The sequence below is a fragment of the Lethenteron reissneri genome, chromosome 10, assembly GCF_015708825.2.
Source record: "Lethenteron reissneri isolate LAM-NWPU_2019-01 chromosome 10, ASM1570882v1, whole genome shotgun sequence".
NCBI lineage: Eukaryota > Metazoa > Chordata > Hyperoartia > Petromyzontiformes > Petromyzontidae > Lethenteron > Lethenteron reissneri.
The window spans coordinates 13,278,781-13,298,180 of NC_083788.1; the positions used below are offsets into that span (position 1 = coordinate 13,278,781).

General features: G+C 51.9%; 1 protein-coding gene across 1 annotated transcript; it reads right to left on the bottom strand.

Moving 5' to 3' along the window:
- Nucleotides 1–103: 103 nt before the first annotated feature.
- On the bottom strand, nucleotides 104–19,309 carry LOC133340633 (ras-related protein Rab-40C-like). The gene is made up of 6 exons (XM_061549020.1): nucleotides 18,674–19,309; nucleotides 6,244–6,304; nucleotides 5,686–5,746; nucleotides 4,501–4,578; nucleotides 3,551–3,773; nucleotides 104–2,931 (listed from the first exon to the last, which is right to left on the bottom strand). Exons 1-6 carry the CDS (start codon nucleotides 18,816–18,818, stop codon nucleotides 2,627–2,629), a joined length of 873 nt encoding a protein of 290 aa, XP_061405004.1. The 5' UTR covers nucleotides 18,819–19,309; the 3' UTR covers nucleotides 104–2,626.
- Nucleotides 19,310–19,400: the final 91 nt, after the last annotated feature.

Genomic DNA, 19,400 nt, shown 5'->3' on the forward strand with positions numbered 1-19,400 from the left:
ATAATGTAACCTGGATGACACGAAGCCACGCATCTCAATGGAGTTATTGTCAACACGCACAACTTCAGTGTGCAGCACACCGGCGGGTCAAACAATTACAAAGGATTCACTGTTTGCTCAAGAGTTTTATTGAAACAATGACGAAGAATATTTGGCACCGAAGTGTTCTTGATAGCCGTTTGCCACGCCACAGACAGCCGCCAGTCGCTCTTCTCCATCAATTTCACTTTCGCAAATTACGAAAAAAATGTTACATGAGCAATCCAACCATCCCAACGAAACATCCCTCCTCTGCGAAAACAAACGATTGGGAAATATTGGAACTTTAAAAAATACAATTTTTGAGTACCTACATTGTTTAGTATTGCAAAGCCTGCAAACTCACAATTGGAAGGTGGATTTGAATTGTAAAATGCACGACACTTGGTGGGAAGTCAACAGTGGGTTTTGTGTGGAAGTATGGACTAGGCTTGCCACAATAAGGTGGAATTTCAACCACTTAATCAGGGCCACCAATATAAATATTTTTTTCAACATAAACTTGGGACTAAAGACCGCAGTCAATTGGCAATGCACGCAGCAGCGTGTCAACGACAAATTAGATGTGTAGCCATCACATGTACACACCCCAGTGTCCAAGGCCAGTGCTTTACAGAAAGTTCAACTACTGATGTTAAACAAACAAAAAAATTATCCACTTTCTACTGACATCCAAGCCGAATCAGCCTGGGGCTGTCAGGGGTTGTTTTTCAATGGCTGCTTGCCGTGCCAGGCCAGAACAAAAGTCTTGATACTCGTTTCACAAGACATCTGAAGCTAGCTCAGGGCCAGGGGGTGGGGGTAAGGAGGTGTTCATTGCTCGCGACGTCAGTACACGGCGTCATTCGCGGCATGCCACCGACTCATTCGCTGCTTGCGACCTCGACGGCAAAGTTCGGCTTCTGCAATGGAAAAACGACCTGGCTCTTATACAGCAGGAAAGAGGTAAAACAATCCTATGTGGATCACCTCTTTGGCGAAGGGTGTGAAATTGGGAACTGAGCCGGGGTGAACAGGCACCCAGCGTAGTTGGGTGACAGGTTTGAGCGCTAAGCGCTCAGAAGACGCAAAGAGCGTAACCGCTCCACAACAGTTGTGCGGCCGTGCCTCGGAAGAAAGGAGAAACAATTCCACTTGCGGACACACCGAGTGTCCTGAACCAACTGCAGTGTAGGAAGGCTGGACGATTTGAACAAAAGGAAAAAAAAGTATCCCCCATTAAATAATGAATATAACATTACGTAAAATTACAGAATACTCCACCACGCTTCCCTATCATAAATTCCTACTAAGTTGTGCAGTTTTTGTAAAGATGCTTCAACACAATGATGAATATAGATTTTTGAGCTCACGCATTTATGCAATGGGTTTGCATGGGACCCTCAAGCTGAGAGTGACAGCTACAGTCACCCAAAAATTGATTCTCGATTTGAATGGCAATAAACTAAATGGGGGAAGGATTCGTTAACCCCCTCTGCTTTGGCTGCCCAAACCATCTGGACGATGAAACCAAGCGAATGTTGGAGCATGTTGGCGCTCGCACAACGCCGGGCACGCTAACCCAGTGGCTCACACAACCAGGGCTCATAACTGCCCCATCGCTTCACCGGAGCGCAAGGACATTGGGAAGAAATTCCTTTATTTAAACCAGGCCATAGCCCATTCAGACTATTTTCTTTTACAAGATGCAGGAGGTGCCACTGCAGAAGAAACCATTCCGAATACTTTTTTCACAAAAATAATATTTCTTTTCAAAGTCTGTTCATAGCCCTTTTGATTGCTGGTGCTTGTTCCAAACAAAATACGACATCAAGAGTTCAGTATTTACAAACCCAAGCCACAGGGGTTGTTTTCTTATCCTGGTGCTCATTTTAGTGTATGATATGCATTAAAAAAATCTTTCTTAAATCTTCACAAAGCCATCGTAAAATACTAAAAAACTATTTTACAAAACGCTATTGCTGGCAGATTTACAAAAAAAAGAGAAGATCTTTACAAAATCCTCCCGCACGAATTCTGGGCGATTCCGCAGGCTCATGTGGGGTTGCATTCCGGCCCCTGGGACGGACAGACCCATGCCAAGCCTCCAGCCCAAAACAACCAGAGATCAGAAGCCCAGCTGCTGGGGAGGCTGGCTCCAGTTTTACAATTATAATTAGTCCGCTGTTGATGTTGAGGAGACGGAGTCCCAGACCTTGGTTGAGGCTATGGGTGCAGAGCGACTTTCGTCATGCGTGCAATGTCCGATATTTATCCAGGAAGGCCTCTCAGCAAGTCTCAAGACTTGCTTTCAATCGAGTCCTGATTGAGGTGTTTTACCCGTTCCTTTTGGAACGTGCTTGGGGGGGGGGTGACAACCCGGTCTTCCGGTCGCCGGATAATGCGCGTCCTCCACCACACCCGGCCGAGATCCGAAGGCCCCTAGCGATCCGTGGATTCTCTCAACCCAACGTCCGTAAACATCAGAGTTGTGAGAACATTTGAACAAACACGGGTTCCACCCCCTGGCCAGATGGAGCAGGGGGACCCCCCTCCCTCCCCCCCTTCCCCAGCCAGACCCTTCTCACTCACTCCATCGCCCCGGCCGCTAAGAGATCTTGCAGCTGTTGTGGGAGCAGTTCGTCTGCGGCGAGAGCGGCGGCCGCGGCCCCTTGATGGACGCCGACTTCTTGAGGCTGCTCCGCTTGGCGGCGCCGCCGCCCGCTCCGCCGGCCCCCGCTGCCGCGTGCACCGAGTACGAGCGGCCGTGCATGGTGAAGGCGTTCATGCCGTTGGCCATGGAGAACGACTTGAGGTGGCTCTTGATGGTGACGGGCAGCGGCAGCTTGTCGATGAGGTGCACCGGCGTGCAGGACACGATGGAACGGCAGCACAGGTCCTGCAGACTCAGCACTGCGGACACGCGCAGACAAAGACACGGGTACACATTTAAGGCTGAGTGGACCCGTCCGATATTAGTCACCCACATTGGTAGCGAGCAGGAATCAACCTCTGATTCACATATGGGCATTTATGTACACAAATCCACACATGCGCTCACATATTTACATGCACACCCACACATGCAATTACATTACAAGCACATTTACAGACATACATTCCCAATTAACTAGGGTTGCCCTAATAAATTACGTAATTACAATTATTGCGATAATTTCCCCATAGCTTTGTACTAAGCGTTTATATTTTATTCCTGTACTGCCACAACGAATAAAGATTTACTTTAAAAGTACAATTCATTCGACTTAAGCCTTCCTATCATTGCAACTTTACAATCTGCAATTCATATGAAACCCCACATGCTGTCAGTTACTCATGACACCAAAAACCCACTATGCAAGGCATTAATTTATTTACGAGTTTGTTATTTCACAAATGGTTCCATCAGGAAGTAAAATGTCTACAGTTAAGAATTGACCAAGCAACGACGATCAATACGCATTACACCCTAAGCGGAGGAACAACTCGGGAGCGACACATTTTGGGTGGCACAAAGGCCCGACCGCCTCACCTCGATTGGGCCTCCACAGGCGCTCCATCCCGTGCCGCATGAGGACGATGCGCGAGAGCTCGGTGAGCGACTCGGTGATGTTAAAGTTGCAGAGTGGAGACACCTCGAAGAAGGTCATGGCGTGCCTCTCGGCGTAGGCCTGGGCCTGCTCCGTGCTGACGCGGCGCTTGAACGCCAGGTGCAGGCGGTTGCCCACCAGGATGCGTGGGACGCCGGGAGCGTGCTGCGTCGCGCAACGGGGGACAGCGACGGGTTAAAATACCGCCCGGTGAACAAGAACACAATCCAATGCCTGCCTTTCCCACCCACCACCACCACCAAACTCTTTGGTTCTTTCGGTAAAGTCACGTAGGTATAAAATACATTAAATCACGACGTTTTGGGCGCAACACTAGCGTCCGTCATCAGGTGGGACAAGCACAGCAAGAAACAATTGCTGAAGTGGGCAAAAAGGGCTGCTGTAACAAGAGGCTATATATCTCATTTATTTAATTTTATACCTACGTGACTTTACCGAAAGAACCAAAGAGTATGGATCCCTGCAGTGACGAAAACTTCAAATCTACACCACCAAGTTATATCCCAATTGTACCATTCGGTATGCCACTTGCCCTGATTGAGAGGTGCTAACCCAATCGCAATCAAAACCAAAAACTGTCGAGGGGCTTATTAGAAACGCGTCTAATAAAATTAACTAATTTAGCACGACGTCTTATCAATTTGTGCAGTCACACGCCAGCGTTCACAACAACGTGTCTGCAGCTTTCTTGCAACGACCAGATGGACAGCTCAATCTACAGCACCATAGATCGGGGGACACACATGCACACAACGCGCACACAGTGGTGTAGCCCTCTATTCAACACGGGGTCTTGTAGCACACACACGCGGACGAGCACACCAACAAGCCTCGTGGTAGTGGTGGCGGCCGCTCGAACCGCGCTCCTCACCTCGTCAATCTCCTTGATCCAGCGGTCAATGCCATCGAACGACCAGCGGTTGGTGATGTCGTAGACGAGTACGATGCCCTGTGACACGCACGCACAGAATCGTTCGTTAAAGGGAGGGGGGAGGGTGGGTGCAACACAAGTATTGGCTCGTGCAGTTAGATCGGCACACCTCGTTTAGGGTGTCCATTATCCTCTTGACGAACGCTCATTGTCAACGTTATTATCCTGAAACCCGGCGACCAGAGTTCGATTGCCAGCCACAGCGAAGTAACACTGGTGGCGAGTGACAGCAGAAACGGCCCAGCCCTCCCGCAAACCTCCGCTGATGAAGTTATGGTCAAAGACTCTCCTTGACCGACATGGCATTGGGAGGTGTTGATTCAGCAGTGGAATGATGAAGGGCTATCACGTTCACAATTTTGACTGGTGGATTGAGCAGGGTTGGAAGCAATTATATTTTTTGTTCATGTTATTAACGTTTTGTTTTGTATCATTTATGCCGATGAAACAAACCACTTCACAGTCGGACTCAATGATGTTTCCCACTGGCTCGCTTCCAGGAATGCAATCTTGGCAAATATTTACTCCAAAGCAGCGAGGGCCCTCAAAACAGCATTGTCTATAAATAAGCACCGCTGTGCCGCGCGCGGTGAATTACTGCACAAATTAACCTCCCCCGCGGCGAGTTCGCTCGGTCACATTTCACGGGACCCTTCTATATCTCCCCGCACCGCAACATTCAAATCGGCCATCGATGCACACAAAGCCATGCTTCTGCTACTTATGATATGGAGCTGTGACCACATCGTCCAGAATGTGCTCCACATCGTCCAGAATGTGCCCCTCCCCGCCCCTCCCCCCCCCCGACGACCCGTTGTAACAGTTGGGCCTGCGTGGTGGTTGGTGGAGGGGGAGCCAATCCACTGTGGTGGGGGGATGCGGGGCAGCAGTGTTGAGAGGGCTGGGGTGGTCACAGTGACGAGAAAGTGGAGCTGCTGCTGCTGGAGGAGCGGGGGGGGGGTAGTGAAGTGGATGAGCGGAACCCAGTTCTCCTGGGCTGGCGGAGCAGTGGGGCGCCCCCTTTGGTCGGGCCGTTCGGTAGTCGAGTGGAGCAGTGGTGTGGCAGTGAGGCGGTGGTGCGGTTAGGTAGCGGGCAACATGGAGGTGGTGCGGTGCAGTGCTCACCTGAGCGCCTCGCGAGTACGAGCGGAAGATTGTGCAGAACCGGCCCTGCCCGGACGTGTCCCTGCGGAAAAATCGGCATAGCACGCGGTTACGACACGGCTCGACACTCACGAGCGACTCGCTTCGACACCACGAACAACACACACACGTCAAACAACACACTCGCGCACACACACGTCAAAACACACACACGTCACACAACACGCACGTCACACAACATGTCAAACACTCACGTCAAACACTCCACCGACAATTTCTTCGCGTGTAACAATCAAAGCTCGTGCCAAGTTATCCGGCAGGTTCAGTGAAGGTGTGGGCAGACTGCTTTTCCAGCAGTGAATAACTATGTATGTATGTTGAACTTCTTCTGCACCGTACGTAGCCAACTGTGCTAATCGGACGTGCGGGAGAGTGTATGATGATGATGTTAACGAACAATCACCACTCGCATGGCCGGTTTGAGTGATTTGGTAAACATTGCAAACGCGAATGTTGTTCAGGTTTGTTGGGTGGTGGTGGTTTTGACGGCACCGCGGTTAAAGAGGCGACAGATCTCACCACAACTGCAGCTTCACTTTGCGTCCGTCCAGGAGTATGGTCGTGGAGGTGCACACCACACCTGCAGACACGAGGCAGAGTCACCCCCCCCCCTGTTAATTAGTGTCGGCTCCTCATCAACGACGACACTTTTCTACAAGTGCCAATTGTTCAGCAGTGTCACCCACGTAATGAGCCGGCGGGTGTTTTTATTTCCTCTCGCGCCAACAGAGTCAACGGTCAGCCAAGATTAAAAATAAAACGTCGATGGCAACGCCCAATATAGAAACACACAAGTGTGATTAAACAACAGCAAAGGTTCCACGGGCCTTCGAGCGTCTTAAGTGGCTCGTCTGAGCAAGCGCGTGCTTGCCAAGACCACTTCCTTGGCCCTCTCCGCCGCAGCAATGAATTTCTTTTATTGGCATGCTCACACGCACGCGAGACAAACACACCCCCCACCCCTCCATGTGACCTTTTAACAGACGACTGTTGGGGGCAAGAGATGTTAGCTTCGGCATGGCACACATGGGGGGCTAGGTGCCCAGCACCCCGCCCGGCCACCTTTGTCTTCCTCGTGCTGATGTTCACACACTGCACCAGGTACTCATTTTGAGGCCGAGGGGAGGCCCAGTACCGGGTTTAAACATTCGCCACCAATGTTGGCTGTGAGCAGGAATCGAACTCGGGTCGCCGAGTTCATAGCGCAATGCGCTCACCACCGACCCTAATTTGCGCGTGGCCGCCCTGCGAGACTCCGTCATATCAGGGACACGCCGACATCATGCGGGAGCCGGAATGATAGCCTCCTTAGCACAGCAGCAGGCGCTGCGGACAATGATTGCCAAATAATTGTCACCTGCGTATCGGTGTCACGTGCATATAGCACCTGTACAGAAGTATCGCACATGCTTAGCAGGCATCTAACGGTGGGGGCGTCCATTGTGATTCAAATCAAATCAATCATGTTCGTGATGCACGCACTCGTCCAATTGTCCACGTACGTGAGCATCGGATTATTTTCAATGTACGAAGATTATACGTTAATTATATGGCCACGTGACATCTGGGCTCATGGGGGAAACTCAACTGTACAAACGAGATTGTTACAATTACAGAATCAACGCAGACGGCAACAAAAAATAATAATATAACCACGAACACCCCCGCTGTGTGACGATTCAATGCGCTTCGCTGGGCGAGAGCGAATCAACGCGGGTCTAAGGAACGCTGCTGATATCAAAGATACTGTCAAAACCGGGATGCTGGGCATTCCAGCCCCCGGAGGGAAATGCCCAACGCGAAAAAGTCCGCTTCGTGTTTTTGGGTCGTCGCGTTGAGAGCACTCAAACGATCCTGGGAGAAGAACCGTCGAAACCCATCAATAATTCAGCGAGCTGCTGCAGCAGCGGCGGCGGCTGCAATCGACGCGAGCGCTCCTGAAAGACGCGCATCGGGGCTCCTGGGTCACGCTTTTTATTATTGCGCTGCCCTGCATCAAAGCCACGCGACTACTTAAAAAAAAATGACGGATTAAATAACGGCGGCCGCCTCGCTTATGATAAGCGCACGTGTCTATTTTTTTGTCTAATCCCTCCGAACGTAGCAAGCAGGGGTCCCTCCGGCCCGCATAGAGAGGCGGGGGAGGGTGGGGGCCACTCCACAGGGGCCTCATGAAATGGAAATAACTTTTCGGCAACTCCGAGGTGGCAGCTTCCCTGCAGACGCTCCACCGGGGGGGGGGGAGGGGAATTCAGCGGAGACGGCGGCGACTCATAAAGAGACGGGCACAAAAGGGAAACGCCGGCCTCGGCTGCCAGACAGCGCCGATTCCCTCGCAGGAAAATTGAAGAAGAAAAAACGGAAATGTGGCGCGGCGAAAGGGAGCGTGACCCATCGCGGCCTCGCCACGAGCCAGCTGCTCCGCCGATCTTCACGAGCGTTTCATCCGCGGCTACCGCACGTGGTGAGAGGGTGAAGATTCGACCAAAAATATCCAACGGTTGGGTGCTGAAGAAGGCAGCTTCCTCCACTCTCGTGTCACGGGGTCGTCTTTCGTGATCGGCGGACAGACGCCACTTTGGGCAAAGAGTTGTCATTGGCTTGTCCTAGGCCGAGCCAAAACCGATAAGGAGCGTGCAACTTAATGTGGTCACCGAGTTGAACGACCTGTGAACATCACATAATAACGTTATTATTTCTAAAGGGTGCATGTGAATAAAATGGGCTTACTGTGTACACTGCAGGTCTCCCTCCCAAAGCACACTTTTGCCTGCGTATTAGATCAAATTAAACGATCGATTCGCACGCGAGCTTCCACAGCGAGGGGATAGGAACCCGAACCATCGCGGGGGGCTGGCAACGTCGTCGCGAGACCCGGCGGGGCTGAGAGCCCCGAGGCAGCTACTTGGCATGAGTGACCGAGCTGTGAGAGCACGGAGGGAGAGAGGGTAGCACACACAGTGGCAACACCCCAGCCATCATCCCCGCGGGCGGGCGATCGCGAGGGCTCCCCGTGTAAGCCAGCGCCGCCGTCCAGAAAACGTCACTCGATAACCCAGTTTGGCCGGGCGTGCCTCGACTGGCCCAAACAAGCCTCGCAAACCAATTTGATATTTCCACCACCAATCGAGATGCCATCGTCGGCTCTTCAAAGTGACTTGTTCCGTGCCTCCTCTCTTCCCCACCCTTCTGTGTGTTTAAGCCCCGGGCATTCTGCAGACAATGGGTTGGCGCATCACCATTTACGAGATGAACGCACACGGCGGCATTTCAGTGCGGGAAATACTTTCTGGTTGTTATTGCATTTGAGACTCGCGATAGTTTTGGCGCCACCTTCGCTGCCGTTTCATCACCACGGCTGGCCGGGGACACCGGGGGGCTCATCCGTGATCACCTTTTCGTAGGAATTTTTTTAAATCACTTAATCGTCGCAGTTTTTGTTTTTAAAAGGCACTAAAAACCACACTTTTTTTTTTTAGAAACAACTTCACGTTGTCAACTCTTACCCAAGGAGGCCAAGTCGCGGTCCCTTACCGCACGGGATAATTGCCTGCCGGTAATGCCGCACCAAAACGTCTGCATTGCCACCAAATGGTCCTCATTAAAAGCCGACCTTTTCAATTCACCGTGACCTCGTTTCGGATGTGCGACCGCTCGCCCGACCTCCGCTCGTCACAGTAACCGAGAGGCAGACAGGGGCCGGGCCGAGCTGCACGGCCATCTGGCCGGGGCCAGAAAGATCCGACGCAGGTGCGCGCGCATGTAGATGGTGTGCTTATAATCCCCGAGTCGATTGGCGCAAATGTGCTCACTCAAGATAAGTGTCTTAATCCAGCCACGAATTACCGCTAATTTTATACGCAAAAGCCCCATCCCGCACAAATAAGCACGCCGCAGATCATCCTCTCACCGCAATTACATACCGGTTTGCGACACGCGTCAAGGCGCTGTTAATGAGCAACACTTGAAGCTGCGCGCCAACGTATTAAGTCGCTGCCATCTGGTTAGAAACGTCCACCGAGAGCCACGGACGCGTTCGCGCCGCGAGCCACGAACGGCTGCGTCTGTGGCCCACGCGCCGTCGTGGCGACGCACGTCACGGAATTGACCGATTAACGAGGAGAAACAAACGCCCGCTTGTGTGAGAACACAAGCAACACAACTAAATCTAGCTCACAAGTAAAAACAATCATGACTTAGTCATTGAAATGGTGGCCACAATTAAATCTGTTGTGTGTAAAAGCACACGCAACATTATAGGTGGCAGAAATTATTTTCCCGAGCAGCCTAAAAATTTAGAGACCGGTTTTTTGGTTGGCGGCGCTTAAATATACGACTTTGTTTTTCTCATGACCCTCCGCGACCTCTGCTGCCGCTGCCTCGCTCTGCCGCATTACCGGCACACAAGCCTCGAGGGTCGTGGCCGTCCTTCCGCACCTGACAACACCGCTCAGTGAAAACGAAGCGTCGGGAGGAGGGAAACACAATTTGAAAAGATTAATTTTATCACAAAGGCCCCCATCCGAAAGGATCGTCTTTCGTGCAACGCGATCGCGAGCTTCCTGCGTTGCACGGGGGCCCCTCGGCGTGCGACTCTTACGGCCTTGCGCTGCCCGTGTGGACGACGAGACCACGACGCCAACGCGCTTCGTTGGCGTCGAAGCTCTCGGGCAGCGGCCGAGCCGCGCGCAGCGCACAATCCCCATTTGAAAAGATGACGTTACTTTCAAAGTGTCAAGATGCAACACGGCGCTTGCAGCGTTATAATTTTTTTTTATATATACGCGAGATAAACAGGACTCTCTGCCCCGCTGGGGGATTTATCTGCCTTTTGACAAACGCCATGAACGGGCAGACTTCAAACGGATTTTGTTTTTCTTTCTAAAGAGATGGATGACGTCTTTTTCAAAAACCAGGGCGCGTTGTCAACGACTCATTGAGAATGCGCGCGTTGCTTCGGGTGCAGCCACTCCCAATGACAGCGCCGCAATGCCAAGAATGTGGAGGAAGAGCGACTTTGAACCTGTTCAACACAGGTGAGTGCATTACCAGCCTTCCCTCGCGCGAGATTCACCCAAACGGTTCATTGTGCGGTGCCTCCTCTCGACGCCGGACTCATTGGGGAGAGAGAGCCTTTCCCCGTGTTATGGGCAACAGTCGTAGGCGCCGTGGTGGCTAGGAGATGTTGACTACTTCGCCTGGTGTACAGGAGGTCGTGGATTCGATCCCGACCCTGACGTCTGCTGTATATTTGGAGTTTTGTGTGTTCTCCCCGAGGTCGCGTGGATTTTTCTCCGGTGCAGCTTAAGCCGAGAGTCACCCACCATCACCATTAGACAGAGAAGGAGGCCTGAGAGGTTGACTGTATCTGGCAGACAATGTACTTTGTCTATTTGTATTTTTTTTTAAATCATCACCAATGATGATGCTTTGCCATCTCCTGGCTGCGTCGCACTGCGGGTCTGAAACAATCGAAGGCCGAAGTCGATTCAAAGCATTAATAGATTCTTTCGATAATTATTAACACTATTGTCAACGGGGAAGGGTCTCTCTCGTCCTCACGGGTTCACGCGAACCCATTGCGCGTGCAACGTCACACGCGTGACAGAGAACCGATCCTCTCCACACGCGCACGCTTTGGCCTATACCCGTGCCGGTTGAGCACAGAAAATCCGCTCGGCGACCTCTCGAAACCAACGAGAGCACGACTCGAGCGAGACAGATCGCTCCAGCCACGCTCATCCAACTATCCGGCACGTGCCTGGCCTGACCGATCGGTTGAGCAGAGGGCACCCCCCCCCCCTGGCACGCGGCCACCAACCCCCCCCCCTCAAACCCACCACCACCTCTCCTCCATCTGGCTGCCTCTCCGATCGGCCCCAGATTTCCAACAAAACACAACACGTGCCTCCCCAACGGGACATCCCCCACCCACACGGCCTCCCCCACCCTTTCCCTACCACCGGCCACGAAGGCACTCTGGTGCAAGCCCACATGCTTTATGTGTGCGTGCGTGCGTGCGTGCATGCGGGCAGCGCCGCCGCCACTGAAATGATATACTCCAGCGTTGGGAAAGTCTAAACTTCCGGAGGTCAAGCAGCAGCCATTGTGTGCAGAGGAGCGCGAAGACAAACCCATCGCTTGCAGGCCCCCCGAAGCCACTGGGTCACGCGGGGCCGACGTGAACCCAATCAACATCCGTCAGTTGTTCTCATTGGGATCGTGATCATTCCCTAAAGGTCCCTCCAGGATAGAGAATAGGGTGGCTATTTTTGTTTCCGACAATATTGTCCCTTGCAGACGAGTTACATTCCGTGTTTTTTTTTCCATAACTGTAGGGCTGTTAAACATCCATTTAGAACTATTACACCACCGTGTTCAAATGGAATTCGTTTTGAAATAACACGTTTTAATTAAGCGCAGTGCGGTTTTATATGAATTATGGCACGTAAACCAATGTATTTACGGACGTAAATAACAAGGACTTCCATTTCCCAGTGCCTGTATTCGCAACCAGATAAGAGCGGCACATTGGTGGGCAGAGCTGGAGCACAGTGCCCTTTGAACCCGGCGAACTTGAGTACGATTCCAGCTCACAGCTAACATCAGTGGCGAGTGAAACTGGAACCGGTCCTGCCACCCCCACGCCCCCAGCCTTCGCTAACCCACACTGACCACAAGTGGTGAAGTATGATCAAACAAACCTCCATAAACGATACGGTGCAGAGGGGGGCCCTTTATTCAGCAGCGAATTCTCAAAAGGGCCGTTAAATATTCAATTGAGACCCCCTCAGAGACCAACAAATGTGTTATTTTACCACATCCCCTCAGTGTTGTATCTTTGTATTTTATTTCTGCATTGCAATGTACCGTTTGTCAATAGCTGACCATGGCCATTGTTGCGGACTAACACTGCCTCGTACATAATCGCATTTTTCTATTACAATGCATTGCTAATGATGAATCTGGCAAGTGCTTTTGTCATTGTTGTGCTTGTACACCACCACCGGTGTACAAGCACAACACTGTTTCACGAAATACTCAACGGCACACAAAACAACCCACAGCAGTGGGAGTCTGCAGCGCTCGGTTAATATTTGGACAATCAGCTTGCCACAGTGAAAGATTTTCGTGAAAAGACTGTCGGGGGGAAGCGCCGTTAGCAAACACCTCTAGGGGCTATACATGGCACACGAGAGGGTGGTATGGAGAGCGCCATACCCGGCCACCTTTGTCTCCCAATGTCGACGTTTAAACACCACACAAGGTACCCAGTAAACAAAGGGGAAGGCCCAGGACCGGTTCAGATTTCCGGCAGTGGCCCCGTGACCGGCAATCGTACCCAGGTCGCCGGATTCGCAGCACGGTGCGCGTTGACCACCGCGCCGCCGCTCCCCGCTCACACAACGGAGCCTCTGATGTGCGACGGAGGCCCCGTCGACACGGCAAAGCGACCAAACCTCCCGTCGAGTGGCTCCGCACCTCCACCAGCAGCTCACGCCTCGCTTACAGCTGTTGTTCATTTAACCCCGCCACATACCCAGGAGAAAAATGCCACTTTGCTGTGCAAATTATTTTTTGTTTCTACCACCCCCCCCCCCTAAAAACAAGCTACGCTGTAAAGCTGCAAACGATTACTTTGAGTGCGAGCACGTGCAATTGACAGCGCAGTCACGAGAATGGTAATTAACACACGGGCGGCAAGCGGTCGAGGAAGGCTGTCCGTGACGCCAGATGAGTGAAAAGGTCCTTGTGCGGCCAATTCTACGGCGTCGTCAGAACGTCTACGTGTGTACGTGTGTGTGTGTGTGCTGCTCTTGCGTCGCGGTTAGTGCTACACTGCGCTACGAACCCGGCGACCCAGGTTCGATTCCCGCTCATGGCCAACACCAGTGACGATTATCTGAACCGGTCCTGGGCCTCCCCAAGGACGACTCGGCCTCAAATGAGTACCCGGTGCGGTGTGTAAAACATCGCCACTGGGGAGACAAAGGCGGCCGGGCGTGGTGTTGGCCACCCACCCCTTCGTGTGGCGTACCGGCCTTCATTAGGTGCTAGCTAACAGCACTTGTCCCAACAGTCTGTTCAAGCTATATGGGGGATCTTTGCCTTTGTGCTGCTCTAAGGCAAATAAACGAAGCTTCAGAGAGAGGACTGCACAACCACAGCGGAAAGGCAGAAGGTGCCAATGACGAGGTGATCTTGCCTCGTCCTTCACGTTGCCCGCGGAAGTACCACCGCCTCCTACTGTAGGGATCCTGGATAAGGTTTCAGGGATTCTGAATGAGGTTATCGGAATGTTCTGGCCAGTTTCCTTGTTCTAGTTTTAGCTGCAATTAGCCAGTTCTATGTTTGGGGGGCATTATGCTGGAGCAGTTGACTGGTCAAACTGATTTTTTTTTATATTTGTTGGTCGCTTTAAAATGTCAGCCTTTTGGAATGTACTTCGCACCTTTACTACAATAAATTGGGCCACCTTTCAACTTGTTCACCAGTCGCTCAATGCATTGTTTTGCCATAAATCCTTGCATCGAATGAAAAATTCGAGTGGATTCTAGCCACAGATTTTTTTTTCCCACCCGCTCCGACTCCCACACCGGCGTGTGGGCCGGCGTGTGGGCCGGCGTGCGGGCCGCGGCGTTTTCCGTAATGCCGAGACAACACTGGGGGGACGGCGGGACCGCAAACCGAGGTGCAGCACAGACGAGGGCCTTTAAAGAAGCTCCCCGATGGAAGTGCCCCGTGTAGTTATTTAATGTGAAGCACGCCACCCGTCACAACGGAAAGCTCTGTTGGGGGGGGCGGGGGGGGGCATGCCTCGGAAAGTCTCCGCTGAAGGAAAATCGCTTTCTTTAACGGGACCGCACCGGGATCCCGCATAGTCATCAAACAACGTCGACCACTTGATACGGTTACTACCGTGCCGCGTCGCGCCGGCGATGAGTTTATCGTAGCAGGAGCAAACATGAGAGAAAAAAAACGTAGTGTTCAAAATTACATTTGTTTTTGGTGGCTGCTTGCGCACCACTGGCAATGGAGACGATCAATTGCAGTTGTTATTGTGCACATACACAGCCCTGTTTGAGAATCGACTACTGGATGAGGGTCTCCCCACGCCGTGCGCACCGTTGGACCGTTCTCTTCACCACACTTGCCAGCGCGGGTTGGTGAAGGTGGGGCTCACAGAAGTCAGGGCCACAGGCAGTGCAGTACAACTATTGATTTTGCTGCACTGCCACCACATAACCCCTGCAGTCTATAACAACCTGCCACGCACGGTGGTCACACCCATCCAAGTACTCTCCAAGCTCAGCCCTGCTTAGCTTGAGATCTGACAAGACCGAACACATTGTGGGCGAGTTGGTCATATCATTACGTGACTGTAATTATCACGACAGCATCATTCTATTGAACTCATCTCAATTTTTTTTTTACAAGACGGCTCGTGAAGGGGGTTCATGCCTTCGGGGAGGGGGGAGTGGGCGATATCGGCCGCAAAAAGATAGTTACTTAATTGTTAGTCTATTAATCGCTTTAATCGATCCAGCTCTAAGGGTGTCTATTTACGACGAAGCCTGTATGCAGCCGACACCAGGACACAGCCAACCAGCTGGGGTACAGGTGAGCATGAAGGACAAAAATATATAAAGTATGAGCTTGTTTATTTTTCTTAACACTCTTAATAAAGTCTCACAAAACCAATGTTTGTTTTTGAAGGTATAAACTATAAATCCCATTGCCGCACAGAGAAAGTAACAAAAAAACACATAGGATAAACGGCTCGCTGTCAACTACGGGCCCCGCCAATAATTAAACATTCAGTGTTATTGTAAACCCCATCACAGCGTGCCTTAGCAAATGCCGTGCTGGTTATTTCTGTAGGCCATTTGACATTCCATGCACTCGTTTAAATGGCACAATGTGAGTGATAGATCAGACATTAAACGTGAAAAATATTTACAGTAAATATAACCAACCACTACAGACCAAATCTTACAAATTCACCTCTAGGCATTTAGTTGCCAGGTCAGGATGTTATCGTCACAACTCTTCGTGCATTTCTCGCACTGAGAAAGTTGCACGCCGGACATGTTATTACAGTAAAACGCGCTATAGCGCAGGTGTCGGGGGACATAACACCTACGTTATAAATTTCGATTTAAAGCTTTCGTGACTGCAGGGATTCATCTTCTTGGTTCTTTCCGTAAAGTCACGTAGAATGGAAATAATAAAATGTATATAAGAAAGGGTTTCTCAACGTCTCCGTATATATGTGCGTACTCTATCTCCGTGTCTCCTCCGTGTCTCGTTTTGCCAACTGGGAATGCGAGGCCGAGGGACTTGAGGGCCGGGGTGGTGGCTGACGGCTGTCTGCCCTACTGCGCCACGACCAATGGAGAAGGGAGGGTGGGGGAGGTTAGGGCCTGGATCGGCCACTGAACCCGGACCATGTTGGCACGGACCACCACCGGTGATCTTAATTCCTCTTCGCCTTCCATCCATTCCCCACAAGCGGCGTTACATCAGGCTTTTGCTGTAGCTCTGCACCAATTGTGACACGCGCAAACACATGCGATCGCAACGTGGGGCTGTGTGAAGCTCGGTCAACTGCAAATGCCTGGTGGCTCACGGTTCCTCGATTTTGACCTCCGCTTAGACTTGCCACGAGTGGTGGCCCCAATTGAGTCACGGTCCCGAGTGTGACAAAGAGCGCAAAGGGCACGAAACAAGCACAGGCGACAATCAGAATGACGCGCGACTGAAAGCAATACAATAAGCGGCAGCAGCAGCATTTTTCACGAGCTAATTTGTAGAGGCGTTTGAAACCCACTGCTATTCGCGAACAACTGCCAACTACTTCAGTTTTTCCAAGTGATTTTTTTTTTACAGGATAAAAAGTTCTGGCGCCTGTGGCTCATCTGTTTCGTTTGCCAAATTTAATTCATCATGAATTTTGTTTAAATGTACTTTTGGCGGTAAGGCTGCTATGGCCAGGCACTTTATTTACTCATCATTATCATAATTTATCGTGTTTATACCGCGCATGCCATGTAGTACATCTCGAGGTGAACAACTCAAAGAGCATTGCCCATGTCAAGGAAAGGTATGTTACGTAAAACACATTGTATCAGCACGCCCAACACGATGACTCAACAGCTGTCAGTCCCACTGCACTTTAGCGCACACGATGAGCCCCCATTCATTCGCTCTCTATCCAAAGGCTATCTCCTTTGGGAAGCTCATCCTTCTTGCAGTTACCTCGTGTTCTTACAACATAATTTACAGTACTTGTATAGTTCTGTATCGCGATTCTGGGCCATGACAGGAGCATTGGCACCGTACACCTTTGAACCCTGGAGCGAGTCAATCACGGCGTTGCGACAGTAAAAACAACATCAAAGCAGTTTCCTGGTCAAACAAGCGTGGGGTGGCCGGTGACACTCATCTCCTATTTACAGACCCGAGACAACATGTGAAAATTCCACATTCCTATGGCTGCGATGACTGCTCACACAGCAGTTGTCATCTCAGTTACCGCGCAGGGGATGAGTGGTGGTTGTTGGGTGGACCCACAAGTGAATATGAATGACCGAACCCTCAGTTTTACTGTAGCAGTGTATCATTATTATCATTAATGACACTGCAATCATAGCGATGCCGCTGTACCGTGGTCTCTGTACCAGTGGCGATCTGGAGAGGCTCCCACCATTTGTATGTTAAATTTCTTTCGCACCGCACACAGTCAATCGCGCTCACTGCACCGCGCGCATCTGGATACCTTATCTCCGGCGATACGCGGCTCTCTGTTTAAATCGCCATCAGGAGAGAGAAACAAACAAAATCGGGACGGACGGAAGTTGCGGCTATCCGCCACACCGACAGACAATGGGTGATTCTGCGGTCACGATTTAAAAACCCAGGGAGCACTGAACGCCGCTCACTGCCCTGCCTGATTGTTGTGCATCATTTCACACTTTCTCCCGAAGCCTCCCGTCCCACTGGCTCGCTCACGTGGCCACCACACACACCCGCGAGCAATCCGTACGCAGGATGGTCATCAACTAACTCCCCATCCACCCCCGCCATACGAAAGAGAACGTGTCCACCTTCCCGCACTGAAGGGGCCAAACTTCACTGCCAGAATCGTCGTCAGCCGTCTCTGCACAACGTCGATGATGATGATGATGTTGTTGTTGTAAGGGACGCGTTAACGTGCTGGTTGTTTTGAATTTGTCGGGCATGTAGGAGGACTGCGGCCACACCTGCACAGAAGGGACCACCCTTCCCATCTAGCAGCGAAAACACGATTGTTGTTTTCAAGACTATTCATCCATCCTCCCGAGAGTTTAATCTTTTTGTTTTTACATTAATTGTTTATATATACCGAGACCTGCGATGGGATACGTGCCGCCTTCGAATTGATGATTGCCGCGAGATGTTTGATGGTGAAACTGCTGACGACGACAACGATGTTCATTGAAGATTACGACCAAAGAAGACTGGCTGCTAATGCCGAAGATGATGCCGTTGCTTATGAAGCTTAATTATTCCGAAGACGATGATGATGATGCTGCTGCTGCTGCCGAGTGATACGATGCTTTCCACGTCTTGCTAACGCCGCTGTTTGTTACCGATGCTGATCACGCCGAGACCGCTGTCATCACTACTGACGATGCCGACTTTCACAAGTGGCACGCCGCCTGACCACCCCGCCTGATCTCCATGCTGACGGGGCCTACCCACCATGTGGCTTGCTGCCCAGGAGCATGCCTCCAAGTGCAGCCGCCCAGCGCTTGGAGGTCTCAGCAACACCGTAGACGGGGGGGGGGGGGGCGGACACACTCCTAGACTAATGCTGCTGCCCCCCTAGACTGGCCCGAGACTGATGATACTAGACCGGTACTCGATTGGTACTCAACTGATCCTCGACTGACGCGCACTCACTCACCGACTCCGCTGTAGAAGGCGGCCTCGTTCTCGGCGTCCTGGTTGAGCGTGGAGAGGATCTCCCCCTTGCCCACGTCGCTGTCGCCCACGAGCAGGAACTTGAGCAGGTAGTCGTGCGTCTTCACGGGGCTGCCTCGACTGGACATGACGCAGGCGCTACCTCCGCGTCGTCCGCATGCTTCGCGCTCACGACGGAATCGTGCGCGAGAGAGAAAGAGAGGAGAGAGGGAAGATAGGGGAGAGAGGAGAGAGAGGAGAGAGGAGAGAGTAGGAGAGGAGAGAGAGGGGAGAGGCAGCAACACCAACGCGAAGCCCGCGGATTTCTCGAGCCGAGGCCTAGCGACGCGATGCCGAAGACGCCGACCCTCGGATAGATTGCCCGCCGGGTTCGGTGCCTCCACCCTCGGCCTGGAGATTGCTGCCCGGGCACCGGTCCGTACCCTGGCAGACTGCGGTGACGACGCCTAACAAACGACGAGCCCGTGCGGACGCTGCTCGATCACTCGCTCGCTCTGTTTAACCGAGTGGTGTCGTCGTTGTTTGTTGTTGTTTGTTGTTGCTGTTTGTCTCCGTCTCTGCCTGCAGACCGCGAGCTGAAGTTGTCCGCGCGCTGCGTAACGCGACCTCAACCTGGCCTCGCGGGTCGCCACTGCGCATGCGCACGCCCCACCCCCACCTTCGCCCATAGTGGGCGTTGCGAAAGTAACGAGAATCCATTCCAGCCGTAG

What these genes read in the sequence shown, in the direction of transcription:
- LOC133340633 (XM_061549020.1), bottom strand. Translation starts at nt 18,818, where the DNA reads ATGTCCAGTCGAGGCAGCCCCGTGAAGACGCACGACTACCTGCTCAAG. An exon ending in CGCCTTCTACAGCGGAGTCG is followed by an intron (nt 6,305 to 18,673) that starts GTGAGTGAGTGC and finishes TCGTGTCTGCAG; the next exon opens with GTGTGGTGTGCACCTCCACG. An exon ending in CGTACTCGCGAGGCGCTCAG is followed by an intron (nt 4,579 to 5,685) that starts GTGAGCACTGCA and finishes TGCGTGTCACAG; the next exon opens with GGCATCGTACTCGTCTACGA.